We start from the raw sequence: 20,233 nt of genomic DNA on the forward strand, positions 1-20,233 counted from the left end.
AATGGATATCTGGTTTTGGAGACATTTTATTGTAAAACACTTAGTTATGGTACTGACCTGTGATCCACTATCAATTAACGCTGTAGTTTCTTGTCCATTTATTCTAATTTCATCTAAGTAAGCATCTCCTATCATTTTCTGTAAAACATCTTCTATTTTGTATGGTTTGGGGTCGGGCTTAGTGCTGCTTCTTCTGCTCTTATCTAACCCCTCGATCAGAGCATTATCTAGTTTAAAGGAGTCTCAAATGTACCTTTCTGTTGTGTATATGTCTGAGTATCTCTCCTCGGTTCATATGAACGATTTCCGCGGTTAAATCTATCATTGCGCTGGTGGTATCCACCTCGACCTCTAAACGTTGAGTTGTTTCGGTATCCCCTGTAGGACCGACCTCTATTGTCATATCTAAACGTATCTCTTCTCTCTGTGTCTATAGGTCTGTGTTGTTCTTCTGTCAACGAATTCAATTTCGCCTCCATCATCTTTATCTGCTCTTTAAGGTCATTTTCGTGTGGTCTTCAATCTGATGAACATTTATTTGTTGGGATGTTTCCTTAGAAACACTTATGTCCTGTTCCTCTCGTCTCATCTTCTTTCTCAATTCTTCAAATGGTATGTTCGATTCATAAAATATTCTCGTTGCATTCTTGAGTTCTTTGTTCCTTAGGTATTTCCAGAACCGTGTTCGTAGCATTTGCTCCCTTCTGTGCGTTTGTATTTCACCTCTATCTATAGCCTTCTGTACCAACTCTTCAAGGCGTATTCCACGTGCAGAAATGTCTTCCTCTTTCTCTTGTTTAGCTTTGTAATATTCTTCCATTATACATTCTCCGCTTTTGATATCACCATAATTACTTTCTAATGCCTCTAATATTTCTTCTGATGTGGCTGTAGGTTTCAATGTTGCCAATATCTTCCGGGGTTTTCCACCGATTGCATTTCTTATAGCTTGCCTCAGTATTTCTCTATGGTATATGTTGGAGCTAAGCATACTTTGAATTTCTATCTTCCATTCTGGAAAATTGCTTGGTTCTGTAAATGTCGGTATATTTGGTTTAATTATGAAAGCCTGTTTGCTTTCACTGATCTTTCTGACCTGTGGTTTATTTCGCTCTTCACCATAATCAAGTAATTCTTCAGCCAGTGAGCTCAGAACCCTCTGCATTTCCAGTAAACTCTGTTCTAATTCATATTTCTCTTGTTTGAGTGTCCTCAATCTGTCTTCATTTTGCTTCCTTTGTTCTGCTTGTAGCTTTTCTTTTCGTTTTGTTTCTCTCAACTCTTCCTTTATCTGTATCTTTCTGACTGCTTCCCTCTCCTCGAGTTTCATTAACTCAATTTGCTTCTGCAAAGTTTCCATTTCCATTTCAAAGTCTATTTCCCTCTTGTTGCATTTGTGTATCAACTGGTAACATTGTGTTCTATCTATCTCTCCCTCAATTTTAATTCTGTCCTCAGAATTCGCATGATGTTCTTCTTCAAGTTGAATTTCCTTTCTTCGCAACCACTGTATTCCTTTGTCTACAGTGTCATTGCTTACGGTTGAGAACTGGTCAAAATATTTACAATGATTCTGGTCCTTAGGCATTGTCCTTTCACGGTCGACATATCCGTATTCATTGATTGTAATAAGTGACTGATCTGTATATGTCCTTTCGGTATATCTGCTGTTTTCTCCGAATTCCAGTCTCTTGATATCCGAATCGATGTTAGTATGCCCACATGCTCCTTTCAATTCATCGTCCTCATATTCTATATCAATCACGGTCTCCTTTAGTCTTTGACTTTCAATGTCTGAAGTCCTACTTTGGGTCCTCAAAGGCTTATCTCTTAATTCTATTCTCTGTTCTTCAACAACTCTATGTTGCTCATCCCTTTCTTGTATTGCGTGTCTCCTTTTCTCTATCAGCTTATTTCTTTGCCGTTGTAATTCTTGTAATTGCAACATTTCTATGTTTCTGTCCCTTTGTTTTATTTTTTTCAATCTGTTCTCATTTGTTCTCTCTTGTATCTCTCTTTCTTTCTGGGCAATATCTGCCTTAAGCTGTTCTCTCCGTAGCAGCCTTTGTTCTCTTTCAGTCAAGTGTACATCATCCATCTTTGTAATTTAATTTAATTAAATTAAGTCAATAAAATTTAATTGAATCTAACCCAATCCAATCTAATTCAATTCACTTCAACTTCACTTCAACTTCACTTCAGGTTCACTTTAACTTCACTTTAACTTCACTTTAACTTCACTTTAACTTCACTTTAACTTCGATTCCACTTCACTTCACTTCAACTTCACTTCAACTTCACTTCAACTTCACTTCAACTTCATTTATTTTATTTTATTTTATTCAATTTAATTCAATTTAATTTATTTTAATTTAATTTATTCTTATCTAATTTAATTTAACTTAAATCAATTTAATTTAGTTTAATTTAATTAACTCATGTAATTAATTCAATGCAATTAAATTTAATTAAAGTTTAATAATCCAATTATGTTATTTCATTGCAATTATCATTATTTATTAATTTTCTTTTAAGTTATTTTCTTTGCAACTTTGATTGAATTAACTTTTTTTTTCTATATGGTTATGAATCTATATTATTTATTTTATTTTATATTTTTATATGCAAAATATTGTATTAACTTTCTCCTGTGTTAAGTTAATTTATTTAAACCTACTTTAATCTTCTTATTGAGCTCTATTACTGTCCGCTTTAAAGGAGTTAAAAGTATTTATTTTCCCACATGCAGTGAAATTCCGTTTTAACCCGCAATATCTGCACTACAACTTGTCAATGTTTTTCTAATCGCTAATTTTTGTATGCGATACACAGCGTCCGATTAACAACCTTCGCGCATAATAATCAGCAGTGCGCAAACACTTTATTGTAAAATTTATTTGCAAATTTTACAATTCTTTACGCACATCGCACACTGTTAACACTTGTATAGTATACACAGTATACTATAACGGTTAAACGAAAATCCGCGATCTGTCACAATGTTTCCCGATAATTGCAACGTGAAATATGTTTAATAATCATTGAAACGGTATTTACTACCGAAATCAATGATTGCATGTGTTAAATATGTTTTCACAAGTAAATTGTTCTTGTCAACGAACAATTTATTCAAATTTCAATCATTTTGAAATGAATGAAAATTTCCCAAAATAAATATATCATCGAAATATATTTATCTTCAAAATACCACGCTTCTTTTGACTATTCAACAACTTTTGTACAGCTACCAAACCTGAACTACTGTATATACGGATTAGTGAACACAAGTTGATTGTGGGATGAGTAGTTAGTTTTCATGCAGGGGCACTTAATACCTTAATATTAGTGCAGTGACCTTGAAGGCTTTGCTTTGTTCAATTAAAAAAATATGTACAAAAATATATATTACAACATACTTGTATATACACAATGATACTTATATAAATTTTAGATAAATACCTTATTATGTACTAAACATGCACAATTTTATATTAAAAATGAAGCAATAAAGTATGAAGCACATACAAGTGTCTTAATCACTCAATTTGCAACAATTATCAATGTCCGATCTTCTATCCAACGGCGAAATTACGTGATCCTCGGGACAAGAGCACTATAGCGTGGTAATCAAGTAAATGTGTATTGAGCTCATTTCATTTAAAGCATGCTATGTTTTCACAGTAATGAAACACACACCCGGGTATATTATGTGTGTCCATGGACAGTTCTTTTATAATGGCCATGTAGAATACCTTTCCATAGGAGACTGTATTCTTTCTCCGTGCGTAGAAATCATCGACGTCTGGGAAGTTAAAACACGTTGGGCGCCATTGTCGCCGGCCTAGTCAGCCCTTCGTGGGTTTATTGACAAGCAACAAACTTGGTGGTTTCGTTGACTAGAGTCTATATTGTTTGCAGACTTTGATGATAATGTTATGCTCTGCAACAATGCACAAATCTTAATATAACATGATAAACATAATAATATAAAACGGTAATAAAAGATCAGCCGTTAAACAATACAAACAATGCAAACGATGTGATATTCATTAATTGTATCATTTCAATACTAATAATACTAATAATACTAATCATACTAATAATACTAATACTTATAATAATAAGAAGAAGAATAATAAGGAATATTTAACTATATTAATAAAGTTTACCTGCAGATATACATATGTATGTCTGCATTCAACGTCAGCACGAATAAAGGCGTCTGATCGTCAGTGTAAATCTGGTCTAGTGAAAGTGGCGGTAAGGATTAGATATCTCGTGCATAAACCGGTGTTAGTAGTATTTGTTAGTAAGGCTACACATAACCATTAATTACTATATACTCACTATGAAGATAGACTATATAAACTACATATATGTGGTATCTTGACGATAACAGATTATTAAATTATCACCCTATGACATATATATTTTGACGTCCAAGCATGTGTAAAAAATGTCAAGTACTATGAAAATGTCTGATTTTTTCAATGTAACAATACGCTTGAAACAAGGAAAGCCGTTTTCCCCTTTACTTTTTATTCTCTTCGTGAATGATATTGTTGAAAATTTGAACTTTGATGCATTAACTGAAAAGGATTTTTAACTTTTGTCTACGTATATGATACTGTTTGCTGACGATATTGTATGGTTTACCACAGATCCAAATAGTCTACAGTCACAAATAGATGTTGTACATAATTGTTCTGTTAAATGGGGTTTAACAATTAATTTTAGTAAAACCAAAATATGTGTTTTTGAAAAAAAAAGCAAAATGTATATCCTGACTTTTATAGAGATAATGAAAAATCGAAATTGTTGATAATTTTGTATATCATGGATTTACATTTACATACACTGGTAATATGCTAAATGCAGTTAGAGCACTAAATAAACAAGCCCTTAGAGCTTATAATAACCTTTTGAATGTTTTTGATAAGGTTAGTCTTGATATTAGTACTAAGTTATCTGTGTTTGACTCTATGATTGTGCCTATATTAACATATGGTTGTGAAGTACGGGGTGTTTATAATTATAAAGAGGTAGGCAAATTACATATACGATTTTGTAAGTATTTACCTGGTGTTAAGAAGCAAACTCCTATATATGCTGTTTATGGGGAACTTGGTTGAGTGCCTCTATCGGTTATTTGTAAGAAAGAGCAATTACATTTTGGTTGAAAATGATGAAAAATAACGAATTACCTATATATCACATGTATAATGATCTATGATATAATGTCAATATGCCTTGTCGGGCAAGTAGAATAAATTCCATTGTTAATCATCTAGGTTATGCACATATCAGATTGTTTTTCGATCATAACGTTTACTATTATAGTTTGTTGAAATCAAGAATAAGAGATCAATTTGTACAAGAATGGCATAATAGTATTAATGCAATGCCAAAACTTGATAGTTATTGCAAATATAAAACCGAATTTTGTTTTGAAAAATATTTAGATGTTATAACGAATGACAAGTTACGAAAATTATTGACAAGTATACGATCATGTTCCCATAGTTTAGAGATATATTTAGGAAGAAATTATAACATAGAAAGAAATAATAGATTGTGCAAATTATGTAATCAAAATGCTGTAGAATCAGAATAACATTTCATTTTATGTTGCCCAAAGTATAGATGTATAAGATCAAAATATATTGGAAATTGTTCATGGCCTACTGTTAAAAAATTCATTTTATTAATGTCAACAAAAAGTAAATGCATATAATTATAATCTTGACAAATATATTAAAGAATCTTTCTGTTTAAGACAAAATGCTCTTGGAATCTAACTGTTCTCTGATCGTAATGTAATATTCTGTTATTCTCTTTGTTATATATCTATGAAGTTAGTTCAATAGAAATTGTATTGATTATATGTATTTCATTGTCTTTGCCATAAGTTTGTTTTGTATTTGTAAATGGCCAAATGAAAATATTTTGCCGATTGCTAAAAAACTGAATCTGAAACTGATGTTAAAAGTGTGTCTCGCTAATCGATTTTGTTTCGTTTCAAGAGCTGTTTACATTTGTTGAAAACACTATTTGAAGTTTTTGACATATTGCTTCCCTTTGAATACGAAGAAACTCGATCCCCTTGATGCTTCGAGATTCCTCGGTCAGCATCTTGCCGGCAAGTATGAAATATAAGTATGATGCAAAGTATGGTATGCTCTTGTCAAGTCGTGGGTTTTTATTGCGTCGTGGTTATAGAGATCGCGTGAAATTCTTTGATAGAACGTTTGCACATGATGCAGTACGTTAAGAAAAATAAAATTGACACAGTCACCATCGTTTTTCTTTTCAAAAATGCGACAAAACAGGTAAATAATGTAATTCATCATAACTCGATACGTTCTTATCATATACATACAATATTTTCTCCTTTATGTATTGTTCATATAGTGTTTCTAAGTAGCATGTCTATTCGTAGTATCGACCCTCTAAATGAAAACATTCGAATTTTGGAAGTGAACTCATACAAAAACACGCATGTTTTATATGTCAATTTATAGTTAAATTTGTATTCTTGGACATAACAACGAAAACAGCATTTAAATCGGCACTATTTTGACAAAGTACTGGCCAGACTTAGCTCCCTGTAGTAATCTGTATCATGTACAATGGTTCTCATAATATCGGCCCTTCTGATTGGTCGCTTAGATATGTTACTATGCGCATGTGCTTGTTCTAGAAATAGTATCTTAATGGAAACTCGTAACTCTTGCTCATATTGTTCTTCAAATACCTTTACATTTTATTAAAAAATAAGAGCCATATAAAACATTTAATAAAAAAAGCTAAATGGATAACAAATAATAGAAAATAAAATGGATAAAAATAATAAAAATTGAAAAACATTAACTTTCCAGCACTTCTTGAGGTTTTTCGTTGAAGTCACGATACTATAAGAATGAGGGATAACACTTAATCGTTTATTTATGGGTATTTTCCATGCTACATCGTCTGTTGACATTTTTACACAAGAAATAAATCTCTCCTGCAATGTCAGATTTAAGGCAATTGTTATCATGCAAATATTAAAACAGCCAATCAGAATCCACGACTCAAGAAGAACCTAATTTTCAATATGGCGGTTTTACACTATCAACACAATCGATTATTTGTATGTTTACAGAAGATAAACATTTAAAAAACAATGCACAAAGTATAGTGACCAAAGGTTAATAATTAGGTTTATAATGATTCATAGCCATGTATTTATAAAATATTTGTGATGTAACACCTTTATGAAAATTACCCACGACTCGAGAGGAATAATAACATTTATAATTTACACTCATATTGTGCTATTCGTTTGTGTAGAGGCCGCGAGCTGTTAGCTCGATACACTATTCACAACACGGTTCTGTTTATGTGTGATCGAAAATGTTCGCTATGTAGAAACCACATGTTGCGTCTGCGAACCATGCCCGTAAATATTCAGTCATGTTTACACGTAGATGTCAGATTAGGGCACAATTCGGTCTTTTCGAAACTAAGGGCGAACGAGAGTTGTCTCCCATTCGGGTAGGTATCGGGTAAAAAGTAAACAAACCAAACGAAAACATGATCTGCATCTCAGATCTCTGAAATCGCAATATTTTCTGTTCATTTCAATTAAAATTTAGGAATACAGTTATTTCTTCATTGATTGATATACTTATAATTCTAGTTTTTGTACATTAGTATTAAATGCTTATTATCCCCACGCTTTTTGAAAAGCGTTGGGATATTGTGTTTATCTCCGCCGTCTGTCCGTCTGTCCGTCCGTCCTGGCCACTATCTCCTCCTACACTATAAGCACTAGAACCTTGAATCTTACACACATGGTAGCTCTGAGCATATGTGCGAACCTGCACTATTTGGAATTTTCATCTGACCCCTGGGTCAATAGTTATGGGGTTGGGGTGGGGCCGGGTCAGAGATTTTCACTCATTTTTTAGGTTATTTAAACTTATTTTACATAAACTTCTTCATTTCTACACCAATTTACTTCAAATTGATACTGAACCTCTCTTATGACAATACGGTCGATCTCAACTATACATGGCCCTATTACCAACCCTGGGGCGCCCCGCCCACATAGACCACACCCACCCAAAATTGCATTTTACTATAATTTCTTCATTTCTACACCGATTCACTTCCAATTGATACTGGACCTTTCTTATGACAATACGGTCAATCTCAACTATGCATGGCCCCATTACCAACCCTGGGGCGCCCCGCTCACATAGGCCACACCCACCAAAAGTTGCCTTTTACTGTAATTTCTTCATTTCTACACCGATTCACTTCTAATTGATACTGAACTCCTCTTATTACAATACGGTCAATCTCAACTGTGCATGGCCCCATTACCAACCCTGGGGCACCCCGCCCACATAGGCCACACCCACCCAAAATTGCCTTTTACTATAACTTCTTCATTTCTACACCGATTCACTTCTAATTGATACTTAACTTCTCTTATGACAATACGGTCAATCTCAACTATGCATGGCCCCATTACCAACCCTTGGGCGCCCCGCCCACATAGGCCACACCCACCCAAAATTGCCTTTTACAATAACTTCTTCATTTCTACACCGATTCACTTCTTATTGATATTGAACTTTTCTTATGACAATACGGTCAATCTCACCTATGCATGGCCCCATGACCAACCCTGGGCGCCGCTGGGTCAAACACGGGGCGTGGGGATACGCCTCGGCCTCTGCCGCGCCATTTCTAGTTGCCATATAATTTCGCGACGCAGAACTTTTCATCAGTAAAAGTTAAGAAACACTGATATTAGATTTCTGCTTTTAAAACTGTGCCTGTAGCATTATGCAATTGATACCCAACATTTATTACGTTTCTGTAAGGTATTTATTTGATTCATACACCTCATTAATGTTGGGATTATTTTAAATATTGATTGATATTCTTCTGTCACTGTCACACTTGACTATCAGTTTCTGGAAACATTTGTTTCAACAACAATTTCAAACCAGTTTAGAGTACAATTCTTGATTTTACGATTAATAGATTAGGATGTTTTTGGACTGTTTTAATTGACCGGGTTCTATTTCGGATACAGCACTCCTAGATCAAAGAATGTTGTGCCGCCAAAAAAATAGAGTTGATTTATTGAGCAAGTGCCTTCCTCTTGCTTTAAGATTCTGATTTCATTTCGAGTCGGTAAATATTAAAGGTACCGTAAACCACGACGACAAAGAAAATAAAAGTTGTAAAATACCGTATTTTTTACAAGTATTAGTTTATATTGATTAAAATATCACGACTGGTATATTACATTACTTGAAAAATGTTATTAAGTCTTCATATTTTCAGTATATTCGGTAATGAATTTTACTGGGTATGTCTACCAGGTAACTACCAGTTAACTATAAATAACGCCAGTAGATTGATCATCATCGTCACGTGGTAAACCCAGGAATTCAAATTATGCATGCGTAGTGAATTGTATATATTTTATATAGAAAATGATCAATCTACTTGCGTTATTTATAGTGTGTATATCGTTATGTCACCTATTTTCGCGATGTACTTTCGATTTCACATCGCGAAATTTTATTACCGAATATACTGAAAATATTATTTTTTTCAAATAATGTAATATACCTGTCGTGATATTTTAATCAACATAAACTAATAATTGTTAAAAAAAAATGCGGCATTTTAGATTTTTTCTTGTTTCGTCATTCGTGGTTGACCGTCCATTTAAGGCATTTTACTGTTAATTATTTAATCACGTAAAGTTAAATTGCATGCATTATTGTTTTATGAATATTAACAATGGATGTCTCTTTAATTTTTGTTCTTCGTATATACAGTGTAACCTTAAATACAGAAACTATATTGTATTGTCCTTTTCGTCAAAGAATTTGTTACATTTTACATTTATAGTGTAAATCTTGGGGAAGTTTAATTTATTTCAATTCTATCTGAGCTTTTGTTAGTATTGTAAACATTGTAACAAAAGAAGTAATTGCTTTTTATGATTTAATTTTTCATTCAGCAATATGGTTCAAATCATGTCTGCACAACATAGTTAACAGGTGTCTAGAAAATGTTCTTAAACTATTTACTTAAAATATAAAGAAGAAATAGCTTACATATGGTATGAATAATTGTAGTAAAAGGGTGACATTCTCAAAATGAGCAATATCTCTTTATCCCATAATTTGTAGAATTGTCTGCAAAATTATGTATATGGACATATGTACATATATAATGAACCAAAAAAGTGTCTGTCAGTTTTATACAGTCACATGTACCTGAAAATTGTTTCATTTTGACATCAAAGAAAGACACTTATAAATTCACCTAGGCACAATAACAATTTAACATATATTCATATTATTCTACAAGTCTTTTTTCGTTCATAATTTATACACAATGCTATTCATAATTTATACACAATGCTATTTTTTTTAGTTTAATCAATTGGACAAAGGAAGATGGCCTTCCGAAAACAGCCGAGCTTAAAATAACGCAAGTTGGAAAGCCAGTGTAAACATGATTTTATCATCTGAGGCATTAATGTCTTCGATGGTTATTTCTGGTATTTTGGTATTTGTTCAGATTTCATGCTTGTCAGGAGATGCCTGTACACCGACACTTCCAGAGCTGCCGTCATCGACACTGGTGTCATCAGCATTTGACTTGGCATTGCTGAAATACATAAATTGTATGTATATTTTATATATATTGTATCCTTTACTAATCTCGATGTGGCATAGTATATGGTTACTGCCTAGCGATTGGGAGGCCGCAGGTTTGATCCCTACTTGGGGAGCGTTCTCATGATCTTTCAAATACACCATGTACTGGTTCTTCCCAGAAAGCAGACTTGAGGGTATCTCAATAAGCCTAAGGCTTTGGATGAAATCTAGCTAAAATAAAAAAGTGTATTATTATTATAAATACATGTGTACATAAATCTTAATGTTTTATTTGAATGGTTTTCAATTTGAGTTAATGTTAATTTTCTAATCCTTCCACAGAAAGTATGTTATGTTTTTTTCTGACACAAACAATTCACTTCCATATTCAAAAAGTGAGAGTTAATCTTAAGAATCTTTGAACTTAATGCATATTAATATTAAGTTAAAATAATATTTATCATTAATAAATACAAAAATGCCTAACCCTTAAGAATAAATAACCTGACATTTTTTGGACGCAATACCTATTGATACCATTACCCATGAAATGATTCAATCTGATCCCAGGAATGACTCTAACTCTCCAATGGTGGATACGGTGTGTTTCTTGTATCTCCAATGGTAGATACGGTGTGTTTCTTGTAACTCCCATGGTGAAAACGGTTTGTTTCTTGTACTTCTCATGGTGGATACGGTGTGTTTCGTGTACCTCTCATGGTGGATACGGTGTGTTTCTTGTACCTCTCATGGTTCTAGCTTATTTGGGAAATGGTATGTTTTTAATTCCGGTTATTCATTAGACCGTGCGCGTTAACTGCGTCAACCTAGTTGAAGGTATGTTATCTCCTTGCTTTCAATCTAACTATGTAATGCCTAGTTGTAAACGTAAGGTGACTCAGAACAATTTAGATCCATCGCAATAGTTACTGTTTACGAGTAAAACTACAATGGAACAAACCATTTTAACGTTTGTATTATAAAGGTCTTCTGGTAAATTGGTTAAACCACGCGTATTTGTTTATGAGACACGGGCTATTATTTTGTCATAGCGTTATAACAGACAATGTTTCGTGGGAAGATTTACTAAAACTAATAAAGCAAATTGCCTTTTTTGAGACCACACACATTCAGGAAAGTAATTTCCTTTGCTATTGTCTTGTCTGGCATTCTATTGATACAGAAACGTTGTGTGTTCTAAATTATGGTCATTTAGCACAACGACAGGGATGCGATTTACAATAGCATTTCACAATTTTAAAAATTCAGTACATCTATCCCGCAACACCATAATTGTCCTATTCAAGACACTCTGTGTATATTGACACCAAATTGATTAAGCAATAGTGCGTAAAAGATACAACCATCCACATTTTCCACAGCGGTATATGGGCACATAGAAGACACTATTTATCGGAAATAAGTGAAATTCGGGTTATAACCATGTTGTTTTGCCATATGATACAGCTGATAATAATTCGTTTACAATACCTTGATAAACAGAAAGCAAAATAGATGGGGCCTTAGGGAAAACTGATATGGGGTTTAAAAATAGGAACTCTTTGGACCCACTCAGAATGCATTCGGATCCCATATGGACTTCATATCACATTGTTCCGCGTACTGGCAACACAAATTACCAGATCTCTGAATTTTATAAGTGTGTGTGATGTCTACAAAATAAATTACAAAGAGACATATCACTGGCGCTGACCTTAACATGCCAAATCCCTGGAGAATTTCATTTCTGTGCATATTCCTTTCATCACTTTTAATACAATAAAACTTCTGATGTGTCCCATAAGTCTGTCATGAAACATTCTATTCTAACAACCGACATATCATTGAAATATCACATGAAAGGATTTAAACCTTTGTTTGACAGCAATATGTTAAGATGTACGAGCGTTTACACTTAACGATGCTTTTTAATTTTGGTGTATAAACTAGCACACTCAATATTACTTGTGGCGTAAAATTTCAACTCAATTTATGTTGATTCCATATATGATTATTGCATTGCTTCAAATGTGTACAAAATATCATTTGAAAATGAGAAATGAATTAGCCAATTTAGCCAATAGGCAATGGTGAGGTGGTTGGTGGGGTTATTAATTATTATAACTGAAAAATAAAATACATTTAATATAATTAAACTGTTATACTCGTGCCATTCATTATCTCTCACTTGTAGATAATATATTCATTTATTTATTTAGAGTTTTATCAATATTTGCTGCAAAGGTTGCACAAGTTTATATGTATTAAATATGTTCACATAATCATTACATTTTAAATGGCTGTAGGAAAAAATAATTCGCGGTGACCTTTCAATTAGTCTAGTAGGAACGGAGGTCCACCATGCATAATTGGAAGTTTTTTTTTTAAATATGCTGATGATGTTCTACATTGCCTTGGGTAAAAGAAAATTTTTGTTCCCAAGAAAAAAAGTGTTCCCATCGGGCCTAAATCCAAGATGGCCGACCAAAAACCTTGAAAATACCGTTATTTCGCAAATGACACTAACAACATTTATTTTCCTAGATTTTGGTAAGCTTTTTAATTTAAGCAATTAATAACATATTATTCTTATTGAACAAATACATTTTTTGGTGAAATATTATACATTTTATGAAAATTATGACTATATTTATGAAAACAGCTACCAAAAATCATGTTTTTTTGGCTTATGACATGTTTCAATTTGTACCTGAAAAGCAGTTTAAATACAATTATCATCCTAACTACAGTTATGTACACGTATGGGACTAAGGAATATAATAATATAACATTTCATGTTAATATTATCAATAATTATGATATATAAGACAATAAAAGTGGGTGGGGTAAATAACAAATTTGAATAAAAAATTCCTAATGTGCATGTAAATATATTTTGAGACGTACTAGCTTTTTTTAACTTATTATGTTTAAGTATGTTTCTGACACTTACAAATGCATTCACAATAGTATTTTTACCGTTAAAAAACACACGAAAACATATCATTTATATACAAAAGTAACGCATTATAATATCTCACAGTAAGCAAATAACAGATAATGTGGTAATATTTCACTTCAATGGTAAGAAGCCAACAAATACAAATTACAAATACTTGTTTTAACACAAACAGTGCCATTAAAAACATACTTTAGAGCGTGAATGTGTTGTGTTTTTTTTTTTGGGGGGGGGGGGGGTAGATGAGGGAGATATTGATTTTCTCGAACTGGAAACGACAATGTCAGATACGGATTAATCCTCATCTGACAGTGTAATTACCAGTTCGAGGAAGTTTTTTATTTTTTAATTTATTCGATATTTAATATATTAAACTTGTGTGGGAGAAAATCTCATGAATTGTGTTTTCATGCACATACCTGAATGTGTCTAGATATTTAGGATAACTTTGTAACTTTCTGATACTATCTTTCCCTTGCCCTTGAATGCACTTGTCACATCTTCTCCAGTGAAAACGTGAAGACTTAAGAGGGCTGCGCAATAGTTGACACCTAGAGCTTCTGATAGTTCACTGATGTTCAGCATCTCTCTCTCTCTCTCTCTCTCTCTCTCTCTCTCTCCCTCTCTCTCTCTCTCTCTCTCTCTCTCTCTCTCTCTCTCTCTCTCTCTCTCTTTCTCTCACTCTCTCTCTCTCTCTCTCTCTCTCTCTCTCTCTCTCTCTCTCTCTCTCTCTCTCATGTTTTGAATTGTTCAAACCTCTCTCTGTTTCCCTGTACCAACATCTAGTAAAGATTGTCAGCGGCACAGATGTTGCATGGTAGAGACTTATAAAAAATATGTCAGAATCAGGAGTTCGCACTATGGCAGACTTGTATCCGAGCTTTGCACCATAGTGCATATACAGGACCACTCTGGTATCTGTTTCCTCTTGATTTGACGCCAAGCTGTGTATTTCCTCTGTCTTCACCTGGAATATAATAAAACCTCAAATAGCGTGACATTGTTTAAAGGCAAATAGGCTAAAACTTTATAAGCGTGAAACAAACATAATTTTCATATAAAACATATGCATTAAATGTATAATTGCATTTAAAACGTGATAGTGTATACCTCATTGTTAGTTGTTTGCAATGTGTATGCCCTGCCACTAACGACCACTATTGCTATTTAACACCTCTCAAGTCTGGATGCTGCCGTTTGACTACCCCATACGCGCAGTAACAGGTTCCAAAGCTGCACCTTGTTTCATCATTTGATAAGAATTCTTTAAAATCGACTGGACGACGAGTTGCCGGTCCATCAATGTTAAACTTCCGACAGCAGCCCCTTCACATTCTCTCTTGTCCTTTAATGAGTTTGGAAAGTAACTATCGGTGGAAAAAACAAAATCCTTTTTTGAAACCATTATGCCTAATAACTGTAGACATATACCACCAAATGTTGGAGCACGGTTTGTTAACTCATGGAATAATGCATTACCATCTTGTATAAATAATGTGGCATTATTTGGGGATGATGAAGGTGCCACATCCTGTAAAATTGCATTCATAAGGGTAGCTTTATTGGTCTTGCACAAAAAACCATCAGGGGTACCAAGGCTACGTGGCACTGGCATGAGCGGATACCGCATAAGTTCATCCAGATCTAAGGCATGGTTTGAAGACTGAGCCTTGACTAGGAGCATAAAGGCTAGATTACTTTGCTGCTGATACTGGACAACCTAAAACGAAACCAAATCAAACACGGAACTGTTATAATTAAGAGTAATGAAAATGTAATAAAAAGAGTTACTTTCTGAAAATAATAGAAGCATCTTAGCCACAAACCTGGGCTGTTTTAACAATTGAAATATCACGTGGCTCTAAGTTTTTGCACAAGGTGATATATTATAAAGATGTATTACTTTTCCTTGCGGTGCAGTTAGCTTTACTGTTTTGTTGGCAGCCTCCATTGTTTTCAATCTATTCCTTGGTACAGGGTCGAAAAATCTGGATGGCGCTGCTCCACTAGTCAGTCGTTCAGATATAAATTTTGCCTTGGCTTCTTTCCCTACTAACTCTGCTCGAAGAACATCATGCTCAGCATCAAGAGGAATTGGAGCACCAGATGCGAGACTGCACATAAGATACTTTACTTAAGTTTTGTTAAGACTGGTTAGACTACTTTATGATTATTGAAATACAACAACATAACGGAACCAAGTTAGTTTTAAATGTGTTTAGATTTATATCATATATATATATATATATATATATATATATATATATGCCTTATTATCATTAACAATTAAAGTATATGTACCTGTATAAATGCTCCTTGTCTGTAGATATAAACGGATTAGAAAAACTGCGTATTGCTGCCATTGTGTTGACAACTGCCTCTTGCGACTTTCGGATTTCGGCGCGTTCCAATTCACGATGTCGCCCAGCCTTCGTTGAATCAGGATCTTCTATTAATCCGCACATGTCCAACATCTTTTCATAGAAGCGGACTCGCGTTGATGTAGTTCTACACCAACGCTGATATGCCCCAAACATAGAGAAAAGACCTGTAAACCATCCTAAAATTAAACAAGCACAGTGTATAACGTATATGAGTTTGATATTCCTCATCATCAAAGGTGTTAATATATAACTTATTTTACATTGTATATGCCGCCTTTTCATTTACTGATTAGTACACTTATCAGTTATTGTTTAAATTCATTCTCGTGTGCAATAATAATTTACTGACCCTGTAAAGTGAAGAATATTACTGTTAAAAAATACAATTAACAGCATGCATTCCAGCAGATTTGGCAAATCTCATGAAAGTTTCCTCCATTGTCTTGTCTACCGCGCTACAAGCACCTGGGAAAAGGGACCGTGTTACTGAAATCCCACCCTTTTGTAACAGTTCTTTGGCTCCAGGATGTGTAAGGTCAATGTTGGTAAGGAATACATCCAACCATGTCAGGTACCTGCATGAAAATAGAAATTTATAATATTTTTATAATTATTTTATTTAGTCACTGCAAATTTACAATATCATTATATTTTGTTATTTATCAAAATTAAATTTAAATAGCGCACATTGTTGAAATGTAATTAAAAAATAATCTCTTACACGTTTTTTAACCTTATATAACTAATTGGTTAATATTTAATTACATTTTACAAACTCGTGAACACATGTATACCCAAACCTACTATGTATAAGAATGTTAAGTACTACCTAGAGTAATTAGGACCATCAAATGCAAAGAACAGTTCTGCCATCTGGCCACAACATTCGTGGAATAACATCAGGTTGTTAGTCTTTACAGAATACAGCAACATCATGACCAAACGTAAATGGTCAACAACACTCAACCAAAACGTTGCTGTTTTTCCCAATACGCCGGTTCGTACAGACTCTTCAAAACGTATGTATTGGTCAATACAATCCATCAAAGACTGGTCATTTAATGCATCTTCTAATGTTTTGCGGCTAGCAATTGAGACCAGCGTCATCAGCGTCGTCGAATTAAATTCGCTTGTATTCTGTTGCATATCCATAAAGCTTTCAAAAAGCAAGCGCTCCAATGTTTCAGTAACGGACTTTAAGCAGAACAACGCCTTCGCATAAGCCTTACCGCTTAGTACACTTTGCAGGCATCCGGTCGTTACCATACCGGCTTCTATGAGGATCTCTGCATATCCTGACCCTGGACATTTGTTTTTTGTTAACATTCCAATGTAATTCTTATTCATAGCCGTATGGAATGCACCCGGCGTGACAACGTGGTATTTGTATTTATCAGGAAACTTCCAAATCAATGGGAGCGCCTTCATACATCCGCCCAGATCGAATGTAGACAGAACGTACTGTTGTCCAACCTCCTAAGTAGCCAGTTCAGACTGTTCCAGAAGTTCTGCAACCGTTGCATAGTCCGTAAAAGGCTGATCTATCGGAGTAAAGTAGTCGATTGTGGATTTTCGATCAGGACAGTTACCGGTCATCGAAATGAAACCCCCGAATCCTGGATAGATCTGTCCACCTCCACTACTGCCAACTATCCGAGCTACCGATCAGAGACGATACTCAAGCAAGGCCTTTAAATACGACTCATAGTTTTCAGAACGTGGAGTGAACACGGCTCCTTTTGGAAATCTTGGACCGCAACGTTGTGGTATGGTTAATGTTGGCAAGCTTTGATTTCCATCAGTTTTCAGGGAACGAGCCTTTGATCGCTCGTATACATTTAATGTGCGATCAGAATGTGTAGCAACAAAACCAGGTTTAACTTCTTGAACCATAATACCCGCTGTTCGATTCACTACATTTGGGCCGTGTACATTAGTGGTTATTTTGTTAAGGTTATCCCACTCCACGTGAAAAACCTGATTGCCCTCACCAGTTACAATGAGTGGAGTAAGAGTCGTCGTCGAGTCGTTGATTGCTCTTGCTTATTATGTCTCAAGTTATAAACTAAAATCGTATGACTCACAGTGGCCCAGGCGGCTCAACATTTTAGTGAGTATCTTGCTGCGATAGAGATGCCGAACCGTTGTACATAACAAAATGTGCTTGGAAAACTTCCACTCGCCATTTGTTACAGCACTGCAAATATCCTAGAAAATGAAAGATATACAATTTCAATTTCACATTTTTTGTTGTTTTTACAATGTATTTGTATTAATTGATAACTTTTTTGAAGTGGTATATATAAATGATTTGGTTAAAGACACATACCTAGGCAATTGAAAGTATGATGCGATACTTTTCACTGTTTGCAACGTCCGATTCTCCACATATTAGCTTTGTAAGGAATGACAACAGTTCCTTAGGAATGATATCTTCAGGTGCCTAAGCATCAAGATCGTCTGCTGTCGGGGGCCATGGTAGTGGTTTAGCATCAACAAAAGTCTGTTTTAGACTTTTGCGAATGTCCAATGCGAAATCTCCCTGGTTTGAAATTAATTAAAAATCAAATGCACTACCAATTGCTTCCGCCACTGTCATGCTTGCGTTAAACATAACGCTATTCTTTATGAATCCCACGCCATTTACGTTTGTGAATTTAATATTTTGACAAATATCTTCCGTTTGCAACCAAAACTTTAGAGTTCTGTTATTAAAATTCAACATTGAAAAGCCGCGTTTGCTCATTTCAGTTTTGTAAACATCTGTCATCGATTTTAGGGGAAAAAGCTCTTTTTTTTTATAATACTTTTTCTAAAATGATCACACGTAAACAAGCATATGCATGAGCTTCTGCTGAAATTCGGCGATTCTGGAGGCTGTCACCTGAGACAGACTTCGGCTGTTTTCGTTTCAAAAAGTTAAAGTATTTTAATTCAATTTTTTTCTGGCATGTATCGTGGTACATGGCTGATTTTGCAACCAGATCTTCCCCTTGCACCTTTCGATACAATGAGAACTGTTCCATTTGTAATTCATGTGGTTCTATTTGCTTCCAGTGTAACACTTTCATCGAAAATGGGACACATCTCTCAGTACCGGTATCATGAGAAGCCCTACGCTCTAATTTGTTGCAATAAATGCATTCTGGTGGAAATGTATTTTGTGCATTGGGAACAATTATCGGAGAGTGATGTTTTTGATTAGGGGTTTCACTAGCTTTCCATTGACTTAAGCGATCCTGATTTTTGGTAAAAGCTTGGTAGCATCCACGATGGTAACCAGTTGTACCCAAGTCGATTTCACTTATTGTTTTAGGGATATTGAAACAAACGTCATGCATACGATATGGTGAGTCGCATGATTCCTGTAATCGCTTGTTGCGAATTGAGTGCAGTTGAGCTAGCTTTTCTTCAGCAGAGAGTTTTAATGAATTAAGGGTCACAAAGTCTCCATAATCATTTAGCCCATTTGCATGTAAAATGCACTGAAAATGGGAAGGTATTGCATTCGACTCTTAGGACTTCCGTATTTTGGAATTCGACATGATTTTATGTCATTTTTATTGTATATTTTCTGCGTAGAGAATATCGATGCGTGACTGGAGTTCAATCATCTACCCAAAATGCACATTGTATTTAATATTGATTAATTATAACATTAATTTAAAGTAAAAAAGTTAATTTTGAATTCAAGTTTTTGTTTGTTCAGTGTTTAGAATAATTTCAATTGTGTCAAGATTAAGAAACAATTACTTCATATTTTATTCTCTGATTAAAATACAAACCTGGACTCTTCAATGACCATATCGTATATTTCGCTAGGAACGTCTTGTAGTTGTAAACAAAACAAACACAATTTGTTTCCATGTACATTAAATATTATTGCACTTTGTTGAGCAAAAAGAACATCAATTTCTATTAAAACTACATTAGTCAATAAAGATGGGGTAAATAATTTTACCGTGCTGTTTGGTTTCATTCATATTATTATATTAAAATGGATCTTTTGCTGGACATTTGATTGCAGACGAACTTTTTTAGTGGCTAAATTATTAATAAGGGGAGTAACTATAAAATAAATGTTATTTGGAAATCAGTCAAAATATGTACGTAATTATCTCCCTTGTGCGAAGCTAAACCTATACATATTCAAACGATGTACCTAATCACCTTAACAGTTTAATAACTATATACTGAAACAAATTAGGTTA

At 34.2% G+C, this 20,233-nt stretch overlaps 1 protein-coding gene across 1 annotated transcript; it reads right to left on the bottom strand.

Annotated features, from left to right (window-relative positions):
• Positions 1–484: 484 nt before the first annotated feature.
• LOC127872345 (trichohyalin-like) lies at positions 485–2,098 on the bottom strand. The gene has a single exon (XM_052415677.1). The coding sequence runs from the start codon at positions 2,096–2,098 to the stop codon at positions 485–487; it is 1,614 nt and encodes a 537-aa protein (XP_052271637.1).
• Positions 2,099–20,233: the final 18,135 nt, after the last annotated feature.

Source organism: Dreissena polymorpha, chromosome 3 (assembly GCF_020536995.1).
Source record: "Dreissena polymorpha isolate Duluth1 chromosome 3, UMN_Dpol_1.0, whole genome shotgun sequence".
Lineage (NCBI taxonomy): Eukaryota > Metazoa > Mollusca > Bivalvia > Myida > Dreissenidae > Dreissena > Dreissena polymorpha.

Bases quoted from the DNA above. Each gene is read 5' to 3' on its own strand.
- LOC127872345 (XM_052415677.1), bottom strand. From the start codon at position 2,098: ATGGATGATGTACACTTGACTGAAAGAGAACAAAGGCTGCTACGGAGA.